Consider the following 18,517-nt stretch of genomic DNA (forward strand, 5'->3'; position numbering starts at 1 on the left):
CATTGCTACGGTGAATTTCACAAGAGCTTCAATAACAGCAGTCACAGTCTTCACGGACACAGTGAGAATCGTACTTAGTAATGCTGTCAGATGTAGTAAGTGTTTTTTTTTTGTTCGTTTGTTTGTTTGTCTTGATTCAACACATTTACAAAGGTGAAGGCCATGTTATAATGTTCATTTAAAAAAAACAATACAAAACAGTAGCCGGCATTTATTTTCATGCACGTTGCGAGAATGATGCAAGAGGTTTTCACTACAAGTGATATAGTTAGCCCTTAAAACACAGTTCCCAAAATAATCCCCCATAATGTCATTACATACATTAGGCTACATTATTAATAAACAGATGTAAAACTTTACAGAATGTGAACAAAGTCTGAAATGTGTGAACATGCCTCATGTATTTACAAAATGAGAAGATATCCTAATTATGTGTGGTGAAGTTGCTGGGCTGTGATTGGCTATTTAAGTACTCATGGGTACATGATTGGCTCATGAGGGCTTGCAAGCAGCTGATTGGCTGCTGGATACTGATTTAAGTTCTGTAACAATGACAAACATCTGCATGTAGGTGTATGTCTACATATGATCCTCGATTAAAGAATTTAGAATGAATGCAGTGTCCAGCGAAACAAATCTCCTTTCAGTAGATATCCCCAGTTTTTACCCTGGTCTCTAATCGTCTTTACATCCCTTCACTCTCTCGAATCTACTAAAGCTGGACTCCAAATACTATCAAATGAACAACCACTTAAATGCAATTTTTAGACGTGAAACAAATTTTGATGGCACTTTCTAATGACACACTGGTGTTGTTGGTAAGCCGGCTAACTGTAGGGAATAGTGCAGTAACCACAGTGGTGATGTAAGAGCTGTCATGATCTTCTGTGAACATTCACCAGGTGGAATGAACATCTGGAAAAAGGTACAGGACATTATCAGCTTGTGTCATTATTTGGCGAGCATGAGGGTGGCAAAAGTAACACAAGGCCTTCGTCCCAGTAGTGCATGACGACGGGGCCTAAGTGATGAGTGTGTGTGTTTGTGTGGTGGTCTTATTTGCTTTGTGGCAGAGGTCAGAGTTCAAGGCTGGTGGTCACTTGATGATCTGTGGGCAGTCGCTCCAGGCTTTGGCCTTGCGCTTGGCGAGGGCCAGCCAGGCAGGCTCAGTGGACACCTGCTGCGAGTCCCCAGGAGGGAAGCGCTTGGACACCTCCTTCACTGCCGGCGGGGACGGAGTGGAGTCTGTGATTTCAACTGGTAAACACAAACAAAAACAAACACACACACACACACACAGAGGGAGAGAGAGAGACCACGTTGGCATTGAATTAGTAATGGAATAAAGATACAATTATAGATTGAGTATCAGTTGCCTTGTTGGTTTGAAACAGCACAGCAACTTGAACAGATTAACACAACGGTAATGCTGAGATTGAAGCAGTTGTGATTCCTACCAGTGACAGAGCTGGGCAAGGTGTTGGCTTTTTTCAGGTTCTCACGACGTTCAAACCTCTTCAGACTTTCTGGTCTCTTGCCATCCTCAGGGGTCTGTGGTTTAGGAGGACTTGTGTTTCTATTCCCCTTACTCCCTGTTGGACTGACTACAACCTGTGAAGAGAGACAATCTTGAGTATTCAAAATTCTATCCAATATACTTTGAATGTTTTGTTTTTATCTCTCCCAGAAAGAACAATGTATTGATATATGGGGGTTCCTATTTTGGAACTGGACCCCACTTGACTTTCAGTCATTAAGTAAACTGGAATACTGTCAAATAACGGTATTCTAGTATAACACTACATTACTATAAACAAATCTGAAATGTATTGTACTGTTGAGCTCTTCCAATGAAAAGTTTGATTGTATTACATCTGTGGCTAATAATGTAGTGTACATTACAGAGATGCTAACGCTAACCAACACACACGCACACACACTTACACATACACTGACACTTACACACACAAACATACACACACACACACACACACACACACACACACACACATATGCACTCTCTCCCTGACTCAGTTACATGTTTGTTACATACGCTTTCTCTGCACTGTTTCTCTGCCAGCTTGGCTTCCCGTTGGGTTTTGCGCTCCTCCCTGGTCAGTTGCTGTTCCCTGAAGCCCTTCTGTTTCTGGAGAGCCAGGGTGATCCACAGGGGGCCAGCCGCATCCTTCTCCTGCACCTTCGAACTGTCCAGAGAGTGTCTACTCTGCAGTGATGGCTTTTCTACAAGGGGGGGAGGATCACAAACAAAACTAAATTCATTACATCAAAGCACCTAAAGTCTAGCCTGGAAGTTCGGTCTGGCACTGCTCCGTTGGGGAGAAATTATCAGAAGGCAGGATTCTGCCGGACCAATCAAATTGTCAGGGCGGGCTTTATACGATGATAGGCAGATGATCAACCGTAACGTTATCAACTTCGTCACCAACGCTTGGGTTGAGTTCGTATTCATAAACATGGCTGTCGCTGGAGACCTACAATTTGGGGATTCAAGTCTGTTTAAGAAGACATTGAGAGCACATTCATTTTGAAAGAGGAACAGAGACACGCTTTCAAGGTATTTGTCTATCGTAAAGATGTTTTTGCCGTCCTTCCTACGGGATCCGGTAAAGGTTGAATGTATAAGATGGCCCCGATGGTCATAATACGTTGCTCTGACTGGTTCTAGGTATATCCAATCGAGCAAAGAGGCATTTCGTTTGAAACACGCCCCATAATCACAGCCCAATGGAGCAGTATCAGACTCATATTCTGACTAGAATTATGAGTATGACATCGTCAGACTACCTAAAGTCAGTCTCTACATATGTTTCCCTGCTACACAATAACTTAACCATGTTATGAACAGTTAGAGTATCACATATTGTGTTTAATTATTTGCACAAATTGTTGTGTGTATAACCAATTTTCACAATCATTTTCTGACCACGTCTTTGTGGCTTAGAAATTATTATGTTGGATCAAGATGACAAATGCTGGCTTCCGCTTATGCAATGTGGTGTTAAGACATGCGTTGGCTGTGCTCCGATAACTTTCAGATTATTTGTACCAAAATACCCTATATCTCCATCTACTATCTGATTTCGAGTGCCTTGTATGATATCGACATTCGAAAAGGGCAGAAGTGACGGGCAGGTCGACAAAATCCAACAAGACGTCGACATTGAGGATAGCCCTTCACCACATCACTACTGAAAGGTTGATTAAAGAACTCAACAAACTTAGAAAAACGATGACTGGCGAATTTACAACTCTACTAAATGGTTCCCTGGATCCTATCCGTTCATCAGTCCAATCGATTGAGGCGACATTATCCACCCAAGCATCCACAATCAGAGAAATTGAAACTAGCCTATCTGAACATAGTGACAGGATAACCCAGATAGAACATGATTCGGGTGGGCTTCAATCCAACCTAGAGTCGGGATTCAGGAGAATGTTGTGCTTAAGGTTAATGTGGAAGATTTGGAATCGAGATCAAAGCGTCAAAACTTCCGAGTGCTGGGGCTGCCAGAAAATACTGAGGGGAACGATCCTAGAGATTTTATGGCTAAAATGTTTTATACCCTGCTTGGTGGATTACTTTCTGAGCCTCCTGAGCTGGATCGCGCCCATAGAAGTTTACAGCCCAAGCCAGGATGACACATGCTAACACATACACGTTTGGTTTTCCACAGTATCTAATTTTTTGTGTAGCCAATCACTAAAGACTGAAATGAGATGGTGCCAGACTGTTATGTATTTGAGCACTGTACCAACAAGTTATCTACAAGTTAAAAGGGAGCTGAAGGGAGTTAATCATTATAACTGTGTTATGTGCAATAATACATAACCCCAATCGTTCTACTGCATAGACAACAATTAAACAAAAGAGCTACAATAATTTAAAATATTTGAGTGCCTTTTTACTACTGTCTTGTTACAGCATGTTTTTACTGTTTTGCAACCAATCAGACTGTGGGGCTAGAAATAACCACTAACTGAAATGGAAGTGACGTACCTTTTTTGATAAGCTCAGTCTTCCTGTCAGTTTTCTCTCTCCACGGAATGCTGATGGAGGGAAAGAAAGATTTTTTCTCTTTTGTTTCCTCCTCTACAGGGCTGATTCTAGGCGAGAGGGTCGATGTTGACGCTTCATCATCCTTTCCAGTGTTCCGCTCATCGTCGCAGAGAAAATGTAGTGATCCTTTCTGCTGGTCTCCTGTGTCACCAGAAGGGGGCGTTCTGCCCACTTTGATGAGTGGGGAGGGTGGAGGGGTGGCACCATCTGAGGGTTTGAGGGCTGTGGTGAGTTTCTGATAAACATGGGGTTTGGAGATGAACCGCTCACTCTCGCTTCGCATGGAGGGTACCGGAGATCTGCTGGGTTTTGTTTGAGTATCAACACTGGGTGATGTTGCTGGCTTGATACCAACATTCTCTCTGAGAGGGGATGTAGGGCTAGACCTTTCGGAGAACACAGAGGAGTCTGACTCTGGGTCCATTGGGGTGAGGGGTCCGGGGACCCCATCAAAACAATCTCCAGCACTGTATCTTTTCTTCCTTTTCTCTGTCGACTGATCGTTGTGGAAGCGGAGTGAGTAATTGGTCCTTCTCAACTTGATCCCAAAAGGTGAGGGTTGCTCGTCCCTCCCCAAGTCCCTCTGATCACCCTCCTCCCTGGTGTCAGAGCCCTCGGAGTCCGCCTGGCTCATGAAGTCTGCGTCTGGTGTCTGAGGAATGGGGGATTCCTGGTTTGGACTGGGGACGAGGAAGGAAGGCAGGTCTTTGGCAAACATGCATTCCTCGGAGTTGTCTGAGATTCGGACGCTTTTAGTGACCCGGGTTTGGGTCTTTGAAGAAGAGGAGGGGGGCAATGGGCCGGGCCGGAAGGGTTCTGGAGAGACCGACCCGGTGCTCCTGTCATCTCTCTCATCTTGACATAGTATCTCGGAGTTCCTGTTGGAGTCTCCAAACTTCTTCCGTGCTGGGGTGATGGAGAACTTGGCGCTAGCGGACAGGGTCTTTCTAAGGTTGGGGTGGGGGAACGGGGATTGGTTGAGGTCCTCACTCGTGGGTTGGCTCTGGTTCTCCTTTCGGCTTTGTGTGGGCTCTTGATTGTCCTCGTATTTCCCCTCGTCTACACCTTTAAAGATCTTGGATCGTATGCTTGCCCATTCTGCCAGCACAGCGGCACTGGATTGATCTGATGGCGCGGCAGACAAATTCAAAGATTTTGTTTTCCCAGATTTACGATCTGGAGAGGTCTTGTTTTTTGTTGGTGCCCCCAGGCCCAGGAGTGACTTGCAGGCAGTGTCCTTGATCTGGTCTAAATTAACGGCAGTCCCACACAACTGGGCACCAGTAACAAGGATGGCTGTGTGGGGCACATATATCGAGGAGCGAGTCGGCGAGTCAGCACCTGCTGACGATGAAGCTTTAGCTCCCTCTCCTGTTTCAGAAGAGGAGGCTGCCTGCTGGCCCGAGCCTGGAGTAACCGGTGTCAGATTGACCTTCTGGAAAAGGATCTGCTTTTCCCCGGAGGAGACTTTGAAGGTGAAGGGCTGTCGCTCTTCCATCTCTTTCCATCGCATTTCCTCTGCCTTCCTCTTCCACTCCTCTCCCGCAGACGCTCTCTCCCGTTCTTCCTGCTGTCTTTTCTTCTCCTCCTCCTCCTTCATCCTTTCCTCCTCTTCAGCGAATTGTTTTCTCTCTTCCTCACGGAGTCGTTCTTCCTCCTCTCTCCTTCGTTTCTCCTCTAGTTCCCGTAGTCTTCGTTTTTCAGCCTCCATTTCTTTTCTCACTGCCTCCTCTACTTCTCTGATTTTCTTCTCCTCCTCCAGACGCAGGCGCTCACCTTCAAGACGCCTCCTTTCCTCTTTTTCCCTCTTTCTCTCCTCCTCTCTTCTTTTTCGTTCTTCTTCTTCAATCATCTTTCTTTCTTGCCGTTCTTCTTCCTCCTTTCTCCTTGTCTCCTCCAGCTCTCTTCTAACCCTTTCCTCCTCCTCTCTGATAATCCTTTCCTCCTGTTCTCTCTTCCGTCTCTCCTCCTCCTCCCTTTGCCTCCGCTCCTCTTCTAGCATGAGGCGTCTCTCCTCCACTATCCTCAACTCCTCTGCCTTCTTCCTTTCTTCTTCTCTCTGTCTTCCCTCTTCCCGATCCCTCTTTCGCCTGAGTTCCAGCTGGTCTTGCTCATCTTCCTGGAGCCTCTGCTTCTTCGAGTGCTCAAGAGGCCCACCTGACTCCTCTGCAGCCCGCTGTGCATTTGTTTCCTCCTGCAAGATGCCTGGGAGGTTCACATCTTGAAGTTCCTGCAAGGGAGATTTAAAAGAAAAAATAATCATCAAAATTCATCAATATTTAAACCATTATTTTAAGGCAGCCATTCAAACTATTTTATTGAAGCCATTTTACGTATAGGCTTCTCAGGAAACAGCACAGTAAATGATTCATCCCAACATGTCTTGTCTCTGGATGTTGGTTGTAAGTCATTGTGTGTAAGGTTTTACTAAAGTAAATGTAGGAGGTATAACCATCCCCTTTCCCTCTCTACCTGAGTGAACCTGCGGTGCTTTCTGGACACTCTCTGGTTTTTAGGCTTGACTGAGAGTTTGTGTTTCGCTGCTGCATTATCCAGTCGAGGGCCAGACTGGGGAACGGCATCCAGATTGATCGATTCGATTGTTCCCTCTGGCGGAAGAGCGCGCTTGGAACGAGGCGACTTCCCAGGTGTTCCATGTGCGGCAGCCTGGGAGGAACGACAATACTCATACTCATAGCCACTGCTTGGAGAGTGTGAAGAGTGCATTGTCATTGCATTTACATACATACACGTAACAGCACAGCATACTGAACTATAACAGATATATACCTTGGTTTCAACATCAGCAGGCTCAGTTTCCACCTGTGCCATCACCCTCAGAGGACTTCCGGGGACCTCCTCTTCATCTGAACTGCCTTCATCACCCTCACTCTTCCTCAGCGATGGAGGTTTCTGGCCAAACTTTATACCTTGAGCTATCTGCCTCTGTGTCCAATGAAAGAGATAATTCAGTGATAGAAGAAAATACTGATATAAACACGAAATGTACAAACTCAAAATGTATTAGATTTTCATGTTTTACATATTCTGGTATGTTAGTGTCCACATGCCTTTGGGTGTTTGTATATGTTTGTGTATGTACAATTAGTGTAAATTCACTGCGTGTTCTGCAGGTGACTCACCTGCAGGCTGCGGACCTTATCCGACACGTTCTCCTGAGACATGCTTTGCTCTGCACTGGGCTTCTCAGCTGAGTCCTCAGGGGTGAAGATACTGTCATGTGACAAAGCTCGAGACCCCAAGGGATTAACTTCACTGAAAACACACACATATACAGATGTAATGAACAGAAAATTACAGGAAACATGAAAACATACAAACATTCTTTTGTCAGAGGACATACAAATGTCATACAAGTCCATTTATTGTCGCTGTATTCTAGTGTCATATTCTCTGTTTGTATCACAAGCTGCAGTTTCTATTTCTGTTTGCTATTCTCAGAGAAAGTGTGTATGCAGTAGTAAGTGTTTATGGCCTGTTTTATGTTTTCAGTCCATATAAGGAGATGATTGGAGACAAACAGCTTGTTGACAAAAGTGAGTAACACATGCTACAAAATGTAGCATGTTAGCATTATGACCAAAGCAGTCTAATACAGCACTACTGCAGTGCTGGCACTGTGAATGTGATGACATCGTTCAAGACAGTTGCTTATTATAAACATTTTTGTAATTATTGCTTTGCTTCTATCACATTAAAGGTGTAGTCTATCATTCTAATCCATACACTTTTTGCGAATTGCTCCCCTCAGTCCTCTAACTGTCTGTTCAGTGTTGGCAGTCAAAAAATAATCAGTCCTAGCTCTGTAACAGGGAAACAGACATAGTGGCCATAAATAATCTCAGCCAATCAGCATGGTGCTTCAGGAGCATGAAAAGGAGGGGTGTAATGTGATTGGCTGTTGAGTTCAAATAACAACCTTTCACAAAACCAAAAGGCAAACTGCATCCTATTATCATCAGGTGACTAATACTGAAGACACATTATGTTATCTATACACAGCAATTCAATGTAAGGCAAGTCTGAAACCAAAAGTTATAGTACTTGCCAGAATACAGTTAATTCAACACCAACATACCCCTAGCAGTGTGAATGAAATATTGTCACATATGATCACAATGTACCTCATGGAACTGTACACAAAGCATCATAGTAGGAGTACTACCATTATGATGCAGAATCCATACATTGTGTCTTTACCAATAGAGTTAAGCTTGCCTCACCTCAGATGCTGGTTTGCTTCTTCTTCATCTGAGACAGCCCCATTGCACACATCCCCCACAGAGTGACTGGGCTTGAGTTTGGATTCGTCAAAGCCCTTCTCAGAAGTCCCCTCCCTCTTCTTCTTCTTCCCAAAGAGACGTCGGAAAGGCTGGAATTTGCCCTGTCGTCTCCTCTCTATAAGTGCAGAACATAGAGTTGATATTCACCTCAGCAAGTTTATGTTATCGTATCAGCCTATTAGTGCCTCATCTCGTGTGTGTGTGTGTGTGTATTAGTGAGTGTGTGTCTGTGAGCACATTCATACTGAGTGGGGTGTGTGAAGATATACATTCACATGACACTGTGTTTATCCCTGCCAGAGAGAGACAGACAGAGGCTATGCAAGGGTTTTTTGTCAGGCCAATGGGGGAATAGGAGTTCTGATTCCACTTTGTTCTGAAGAACAGCCTAACTAGAGATCCATTGGCTGCATCTGGAGGAAAACAAGAAACTTCCACACAGACTCGGATGACAAACAGAGGAGGGATAGATAGACAGACCTCAGAACCACTGGGCTCGGGTTTACTGGCAGAGGAAGGCACTCGCAATCTCACTCAGTAGCCACAGACATTACATAACTCTCATTGACAGATGTCTAAGTTTGTTACTCACAATCACTCTTTACAAACCATATCACTAAACTGGTCATTGGGTGTATCACTTTAGATACATAATCTCTGTCCTTTGCTCTCATTGACGTTTGTAATGAGCTGCACACAAGTGTCTAGGTGAATCATTCAATAAACTTTACCAATGAAAGTCTAAGCACAACGAGCTGAGTCTGAGCATGTGTTCCAATCCCTGTATTGTGATTAAATTAGAAAACAAAGCAACTCTGAGCACCACAAAATGGGATAGCCAGATAGAAAAGTCCTTTAGAACATAGAGCAAAGCCTAATGTACCCACACATGAAAACGCAGGGGACATGTACTGACAGGCCAACCTTAATCCTTGTTATGTACAGTGAACCACACCACACCACCCAACTATACATATACTATTATACATATACTATACTAACCATTCTATTACACAGTAAGGAATACTAGTAAGGGAAAAGAATCCAAAGATGAAGGATGCCATACAGAATTACTCCAACTCCAGTGAAAAAGCATTTTAACTATAAAAGTCTGTCTTAAGTGATCCTGAAGTGATTCCCTAGTCTAATCCCTAAACCTACGAACCGGCAGTTTTTTTTTAAATAATCTAGCTCAGCAGAAAATTCTGTGTTAATCCTTTGATTACTTTGAAGATGTAAGATTAAGACAAAGAAGTGCCATACTGTGGATCCCCAGGACACAAACACAAAGATGAAGTTTCAGGTTACAATAATTCCCATGACCTCATCAGACTAACCTGAGTGAGGAAAATAAGATCACTAACTAGCTCCTTGCCTCAAATATAAAATGATTACTATAAGATATTTTCTATGCCTTACCTTCCAGAAAGCCTCTGTAGGAGAGATTACTCTGTTCTGGCACTGATAGGATGTGAGTGAGTTTCCCGCATTGTTGTGATCAATGAAAGATAACAGAAGGACCTTTGGTTTCATATTTTATTTCCCCATGAGACAGAGTTTTACAGCCAACTATTAAGTCCACTGAGAGAAAAGGAACCCATGTCAAAGGCTACCACGTGCTTTCCTGAAGATATTTCTTTAAAACATCCATCAGGATTTATGCTTCAAAGTGAAAAAAATGCTCATTCAAATAGTTTTCTCATTTCACATCATCAACCTTATTAATGGGAGCGTGGGAATTATTGTGTCCTTGTGGTATCTAAACTGCTGTAAACTTTATCTTGCCAATTACTGTTACTGGTACTGGTACTGATACTGATAGTGTTAAATCCATGCAGTGGCCACAGCATGAATTATTATTGTTCTTTTTAACAGACGCAACCTAAAACCACATGTAGACAATCCACACTGCTCTTGTGTGAACTTTACACCAATAGTCCAGTCTTATAATGAGGTATCGTCATTTCACATTACCACAACCCAAAATTACTCTACCTATCCATTTCCCACAATTCCTCCCAGCTGCGGCAACACCCCTCAATGCGTCTCATTTTACCGACTCCATCCCCTTCCTGCAGTGTGTGTCTGTTGGAATTATCTAAGGCACCATGCGATAATTTTGTTTTCCTATTAATGACTGTGCCACTCGGGTAAGATGATGGAGTAAAGAGCGTTGCTTACGTCATGTGTTGTGTGTTGTACACACACACACACGCATACACACACACACACACACACACACACACACACACACAGAGAGCTCTATGAGGGTCGGTGGGAGGGCCCAGGTGATATGTCTGAGGTTACAGGGCCATACTACACCACACAGTAAAGACAAACGCTCTCTGCACTCTTAGCATCAGGGGTATCTCTTACCGGACTAAAAGTAGAAACGCGTGTGGAGTTTCACTTGGAGAGTGTCACTGGGCCGTCCCCATTGTGGGAAACTATAAAAGAAAAAAAGTGTGCGCCCAGCCCTCTTCTTCCATTTGTGTTTGTGTGTGTTCATCAGTGACTGTCAGTGACACTTTTTTGATAGAAAAAAATCAAAGACATTTGATTTGCATAATTTCCATGATTTCTATACATCTATATTGTCACATAAGGAACATTTCGTTTTTGTGTAAGGTAGCCTGATCAGAATTGGTGAAATGTTGTATTCAAAAACAGAACTATTGCACTCTATACCCTGTGCAGATCCATGGTGCAGTAGATCATACACCAACATGACGTGTTTCTCACCTTGCATAACATCTCCCTCACAATGCTGATGAAAGCCGATCTAGAATTTAAGAGCTTGCCTGTCGTAAAAGCTTGACAAATGTACTCTTGCCAATGAGATCTGGACATGAGGCCATTCATAATGACACTCCGTCAAGATGTGCCACATTACAGATCCCAGCTTCATAAAAGTTTTGTATGGCCTAACAATTCATCAACCCCAATTATTAAAGCTACTCTGAATGGATCTCTCTGGGTTAGTATTTCTCCCCTAGAAAGAACTCATCATTCTTCAGAACCTGGACTATTTGGATGTTTTCCACAGTGTTTGAGCCCTAATACACACACACACTCATGCTCGCTTGCATGTGCGCATACACACACACACACACACACTCTCTCCCCCTCTCTTGCTCTCTCTCTCCACCTCTCACTCCGCACTGTACTTCAAGACTGCAGTTATGATGCAGTGTTCTTCCTGTCCCTCTCCATCCCTCTGTCACAGCCTGTTCCCTGCTTGTGCTCTGTTATGGTGACCCACAATGCACCGCCCCCGGTGGGCTCAGCCAGCCAAGCGTGTAAGCGCAAAGGACACATGCTCTGCCGAAAACACACACACACACACACACACACACACACACACACACTGTCTCCCCTTCACTCTGTGTGTGTGACCCACTCATCACCAAACCTTCCAACATCAGTCTCCTTTTCGACCCTGCGTTCCACTTCTCCACATGCTAAACCCCCAGTCAGCACCCTTTACTCAGCACACAAATCAGACACAACAACTCCCCCCCCCCCCCCCCCCCCCACACACACACACACACTTACAGACACACATACACACAGACTCTCACACTAAACGACCAGCTATCGGACGTCAAGAAAATATTGAGCTGCTGTGACAACAACAATGAAATGTGGCCAATCAAATCAATCTCTTGTCTACTGTCAGCACTAAGTAACATTCTGCGCTAAAGACTGACCTATATGTGAGATGCCCATGGGCAGATTAGAGTGGGGGCACTGTCCAGGAACAATAACAGAGAGTGGCACAAACTACCCACACATGTACTACTACGTTTGGACAGCACACGGAAAAAGAAAAAAAAACACTGCCCCACTTTTGCAAGCCTTCGCACTCAAACGTATTACCCTGAGTGAACCTTGAACTGAGTGATGTCATCTAGGGTTAGCCAGGGAGAGGAAATCAGGCACATGAAAGGACAGCACTACTCTGATTACACGGGCTTCAGATACACTATTAAAAGTACAATGACTGAAATGCGGTCTGAACACAGAAATGCATTATGTTAGCTATTATCCCTTCAAACTCTGTATCAAAAAATGCATTGTGGACACACCACAGAGACACCAGGGAACCTCACCCTACCCCAGTGGCTTTAGCTATAATAATGGATTCTCTGAATATGTTCTCTGGCAGTTGTATCTACTATGCATATCATTCCTGTAAAGAGGTAAACAACACAAGAGGTTATTTATGAAAGATCTGGAGCTGAGGAGGAAAACAAACACACATACCAAAACAAACAAAAAAAACACACACACACACACATGCCAACACAATGATTTAAAAGGCCTTTGCACAGCACACGATTAACCAATGGGTGTTTGTGTGAGGATATCTGATCACACCCCATTGCCTCCACACCATGCAGATTCTTAAAGAAACAGCACCAGCAACAGAGCAGAAGCACTGGTGTCCTCCAAAGAAATGCTGCAATCTTGCTGTTATGTAATCAAATTGGTGCTGTCTCTTTAAGAAGAGGCCCAAAAGGCTTCTCTCCTGTTTACCTGGGACTTCGGATATGGTTACGTCTAAACACGCCTCGTGCTTAGTTTCCTTGGGGTCCGTCGCCATAGTAATGGCGATCTTTGTCTGTGGTAGAAGTTGGAAAAAATGAGGCATGAGCACCAGGAGATGTTTTCCACCATGGTTGCACGAATGTTTGTGTGTGTGTGTGTGTGTGTGTGTGTGTTTGTGTTATGATGGGGAGGAGAGTGGAGGAGTGATGGGGAGGAGAGTGGAGGAGTGATGGGGAAGAGAGTGGAGGAGTGATGGGGAGGAGAGTGGAGGAGTGATGGGGAAGAGAGTGGAGGAGTGATGGGGAGGAGAGTGCAGGAGTGATGGGGAGGAGAGTGGAGGAGTGATGGGGAGGAGAGTGGAGGAGTGATGGGGAGGAGAGTGGAGGAGTGAAGGGGAGGAGAGTGGAGGAGTGATGAGGAGGAGAGTGCAGGAGTGATGGGGAGGAGAGTGGAGGAGTGATGGGGAGGAGAGTGGAGGAGTGATGGGGAGGAGAGTGGAGGAGTGATGGGGAGGAGAGAGTGGAGGAGTGATGGGGAGGAGAGTGGAGGAGTGATGGGGAGGAGAGTGGAGGAGTGATGGGGAGGAGAGAGTGGAGGAGTGAAGGAGAGGAGAGTGGAGGAGTGAAGGGGAGGAGAGTGGAGGAGTGAAGGGGAGGAGAGTGCAGGAGTGAAGGGGAGGAGAGAGTGGAGGAGTGAAGGGGAGGAGAGTGGAGGAGTGAAGGGGAGGAGAGTGGAGGAGTGAAGGGGAGGAGAGTGGTGGGGAGGAGAGTGCAGGAGTGAAGGGGAGGAGAGTGCAGGGGAAACGTGAGCTGACATATAAGGGGCGTTTCGGAGTACACTCAGCCTGTCTGCAGTGCAGATGGCACACCTCTGTGGACTCTCTCTTCTCTCACCCTCTCGCTTTATCTCTCTCTCTCTATCTCTCTCTTTCTAAATCTACCTCTTTCTCTCTCTCTTTCTTTCAGTAATCCTCCCTTTCTGTCCCCTATCACCTTCTCTCTCTCTCTGTCGTTTTGCATGATTGGTAAAACTCCCCTTCATGCATCTCTCGCTCTCTTTCTCTCCATCAACATTTTCTATAAAACACCCAGGTGTTCCCTTCAGAACTATTTTTCAGCTCATCTCTCTTTTCTCTCTTACCCTCTCTTCACATGTCCCTTTTGATCCCTCTTTTTCTCTCTCCTCCATTTTCCTTTCATGCACAACCTCTGTAACCTCTCTCAGGTCTGGATGTTTTGGTCCCTTGGTGGCAGATAGCCACTAGGTGCTGGTTGATTGCAGGCTGACCCTGTGGATAAACTTCATCAGAACTGCTCTTAGTCAGACAAACAAACGTGCCCGATACCTGAGAACATAGGATCCATTAACTCTAAAGTACTGTTAATGAAATGTGTGTGTGTGTGTGTGTGTGTGTGTGTGTGTGTGTGTGTGTGTGTGTGTGTGTGTGTGTGTGTGTGTGTGTGTGTGTGTGTGTGTGTTGGGGTGGGGTGGGGGCTTGTGTTTGTGTCCACGTTCTTACCATCTTATAGTGTATGAGAAGACTTGAGACAAATGGATGTAAAAGGATAGTGACAGAGAACAAAAAAAGAGAGGAAGACAGAGGCAGAAAAAGAGGGCTGGAGAGAGCGAGAGAGAGAGAGAGAGGAAGAGGCGCATAACATCAGAGGGAGCCCCTGTGTCTTCTCCTCCATTAGCCCTGCATTAGATTACAGATGTCTGCCTGAGTCAGCAGTACTACAACGGATGTCTGCTCCATACAGCAACCAGCGGCGCTGTTCTCATGCCCACAGCTAGCCTTCCCCACAGTCCACACACCACACCACACCACATCACACCACACCTCAACTCAACGCACCTCACCACACCACACCACACCACACAACACAACACCACACCACACCACACCTCAACTCACCACACCACACCTCACCACACCACACAACACCACACCACATCACACCACACCTTAAACTCACCACACCTCAACTGAACACACCTCACCACACCACACCACACCTCAACTCAACACACCTCACCACACCACACCACACCACACCACACAACACAACACCACACCACACCTCAACACACCACACCACACCTCACCACACCACACCACACCACACAACACCACACCACACCAAACCTCAACTCACCTCACCACACCACAACTCAACACACCACACCACACCAAACCACACCTCCCCACGCACTCACCCCACCTCACCACACTACACACTCACCTCACCACAACAAACCTCCACACAGTCTCCACCCGACTACACTCACCATAACACAGTGCTACACTCACCATAACACACCACACCACACCACAGTCTCCGCCGGTGCCGGTCACCACACAAACTAGCGAACATGAAATCTGCATTCCTCCAGTGCTGCCTAAAGCAATCCCCTCTCGCCATCCTATCATCATGATCATCATTATCATCATCACATAGAGCCCTCTCTCTGTCTACCTCTCCTGTATGTCTCCAGAGCTGTGAGTTGTTCCATTGCAGGCAGAGGACTGTGTTTATGTTTATTGCACGACCACATCTGTCAATATAATGCAGTCCTAACATCATCATCTGATCCAACAGGGAATCAGCTCCATATACCCTGCAGCAGGATTTCTGCAGCTAATCTGATTATTTAGAGAAGCCCCACAAGGTGCATATAGGGCGAAACAAAACTCAGTAGGCATCAACATGGAAATGAAGTAAATTTTTTTTAAGTAGAGCTGCTGTGACAGTATTTTAAAGTGTGTGACTATGACAGATGCATCAATTGCTGCGTGTCTATTTTAAAACTAAAGTCCCGTTTTGCTTCAGCCAGACAGCATCTGACAGCTGCACAGTCTTCTGTTGGTCTGTGCTCTGGGCTGTCAGTGGGGACAGTGTGATCAGTGTTTGTGAGTGTGTGTGTGTGTCTCTGTGTGTGTGTGTGTGTGTGTGTGTGTGTGTGTGTGTGTGTGTGTGTCTGTGTGTGTGTGTGTGTTTGTTGGCTTACATGTTTACATACATACAAAGATGCCACGCTGTTGTATTTGTATTTTGTGTCATTCTTCGACATGGGGACTGTCTATAATCATATACATTTGTGTGTTTTTATGAGTTCTGGTATGTCTATATGTCTACATGTGGGGTTTCCCATGTATTTGAGTATGTATATGTGTGTGTGTGTGTGTGAGTGTCTGTGTCTGTGTCTGTGTCTGTGTGTGTGTGTGTGTGTGTGTGTGTGTGTGTGTGTGTGTCTGTGTGTCTTGTGCTGCAGTACACTGAATGGAGCCCTCAGCTCAGCTGTGGATGGGATGGGCGAAGCACGGGGGTGAGCCATGTGCCCAGGCAGCCAGAAACAGAGAGATGCTTTGGACAAAGAGGGGGGGGGGATACAGCTGCAGACAGCATCCCAGTGAGGTGCTCTCCACACTGGGCAGGAGTGCAGCAGTACCCCCAGCAAACAGCATCGACTGGAGCTAGCCCCCTTTCACACTAAACAGGGACGTACTGCAGTGCTTGGGCTTGGCACGACTCAGCATTGCAAAAAATCTGAGAAAAAAAAAAAAAACCTGATGGCACCAGCACTGAAACACAGGGCAAAGCGTAGCGCCGACAACACTACTGCACCGATGCAGCACCACAGCGCTAGCAGGAGGACTGAAACTTCCCCCCGTGGTGCACATTCAGTGCTTCTTATGATGACATAATCACAGTGTTTGTGCTCCGATGCACAACAGCACAACAATGGAGCACGAACCGTTTGAAGGCTTGACATTTGTCTGCGTGAAGAATGGTCATTAACTCAGAGGGACGGCTCTATAACTCCTCACTTAGAGGAGTTGCACAGCGTTGCATCAATGTGCTAAAGCTCAATGGCATGTCTCAAGTGTCCTGCAAAGCCGTAGTTAGTTGTCAGCATGGATCATTAGCTGCAGATATTACACTGCGGGTTAGTGGCTGTTGCTTGGCTGTGGTGTGGCTGTTGGCTAACTGTTTGTGCCGGCTGATCTTGTTAATTGCTAAGGCACAATAGCACAGCTAGGGTGACCAGATCACAAGGACTTAAGAGGGGGAACAGTGCAATACAAATGGATAAATACAATATGCCATGAGTTGCACAACTAACTTAAATAGGCCAGTGTTAATTAAACATCTGGCGTGGATAACCACAAACATAACCATACATTCTTTTTGAGTTAATTCTACCTTGCCCAAAAAGGTGCATTTACTGTCAGTAAGAGGAAGACTTTCACTGCAGGTACTACTACATCCTCACGACCTTTTCAAACCTTCAATGTAAAATGATCTGGCACTCGCAATATTGACCTTGCTCAATCTGGACCGATATGGCTTTTGCAGCCCATGGAGTGTATCCAAATGCTAAAAGGTAAACTCCACTGCACACTGTTATCTCCTTGTCAACGTGACTTACACTATGCAGTGAATAAGACAGAGACCTTTTGAGTGCATTATTTGCCAGGCCTGGACAAGGCCATGTTATGGTGCATGTTTTTGTATGAACAGGTGCAATCTCATAAAGAAATGTTTTGCGTCACAATTATGAAAACCCTAGTAGTCATATCTAATGCAATATGTCCCTCTTACTTTCCAATAGAAGTCTGGTCACCCTATGAAATGATGGAACAGTGCAAAACAGAAGCTTAGCATCCTAACTTGACCATGGTATAGCAAAGCTGTTTGCTAGCATTGCATAGCATCACCTGTGCTAAATGAATATGACTTGGCTGATGAACTGCCACAGTTAATCACATTAGCATGATGGACTAAGTCACTGTAACTGGCATAATCCATCGATTATTAGTGTGGCTTAGTGACAAAGTTTATCATCAGGGTAAACTCAAAAGCATGCCAGCACAGTGACTCAGCTTAGACTTAACATGTTTACACACTAGCGTACACAAACACTTATCATACCCTTTACCTAATTCAGCTGCACAGCTCGACAAAGCTGCACACCACTTCAGTAAAACCTTAGGAAACATTGACTTGCTCTTCTGCACCTTGTGTTTCCTGTCTGTTCTTGTTTTGCTATATTTTTTCACGTGTCCCGATGCTGATCCTCAGCGGCTTTGGAGAAATACAACAAGACACACAAAAAAATAATAATACAAAGTATCTCAACAGGTTATCTTATGGTTAGGGCTACACACGGTATCTAAAGGCTGCAAACCACGGCCAAACGTTTTCATTGAGAGTCTGCAAGAAGGGAGATGGAGACATGGATGAGGGATGGATGGGTGGAAATGTCGCTCTAAGTGCTGATCGTGGGTAAGGTTTCCACTTCAAGCAATATGAGGAGAGTTCACACTTAGCCCTGGATCAGCATTTGGACAATCCCACCTACAGCGCACAACAGTTCATCTACGATGTAGAGATGACCACACAACGACTGTACGCATTGGCACGAATAAGAGTAAACCTACTGTGTCACTGAGGTGGGATAATTGCGTCTTTTACCATGTACCGCCTCCCTTACATCTCCAGGACAAGCAAAGTATACATCACTGAAAATGGCAGGATGTCGATATGCTGGCCAATGTCTGCATGCAGCGAATGTAAATGTA

The 18,517-nt window shown here is 45.2% G+C and overlaps 1 protein-coding gene across 1 annotated transcript; it reads right to left on the reverse strand.

Moving 5' to 3' along the window:
- Positions 1 to 1,096: 1,096 nt before the first annotated feature.
- cracd (capping protein inhibiting regulator of actin dynamics) lies at positions 1,097 to 7,320 on the reverse strand (the record flags this gene model as incomplete). Its single annotated transcript, XM_080860469.1, has 7 exons — positions 7,222 to 7,320; positions 6,869 to 7,024; positions 6,551 to 6,745; positions 4,019 to 6,308; positions 2,054 to 2,241; positions 1,458 to 1,611; positions 1,097 to 1,257 (listed from the first exon to the last, which is right to left on the reverse strand). The coding sequence occupies exons 1-7, from the start codon at positions 7,261 to 7,263 to the stop codon at positions 1,097 to 1,099; spliced, it is 3,186 nt and encodes a 1,061-aa protein (XP_080716595.1). The 5' UTR covers positions 7,264 to 7,320.
- Positions 7,321 to 18,517: the final 11,197 nt, after the last annotated feature.

Source organism: Sprattus sprattus (assembly GCF_963457725.1).
Source record: "Sprattus sprattus genome assembly, chromosome: 2".
Lineage (NCBI taxonomy): Eukaryota > Metazoa > Chordata > Actinopteri > Clupeiformes > Clupeidae > Sprattus > Sprattus sprattus.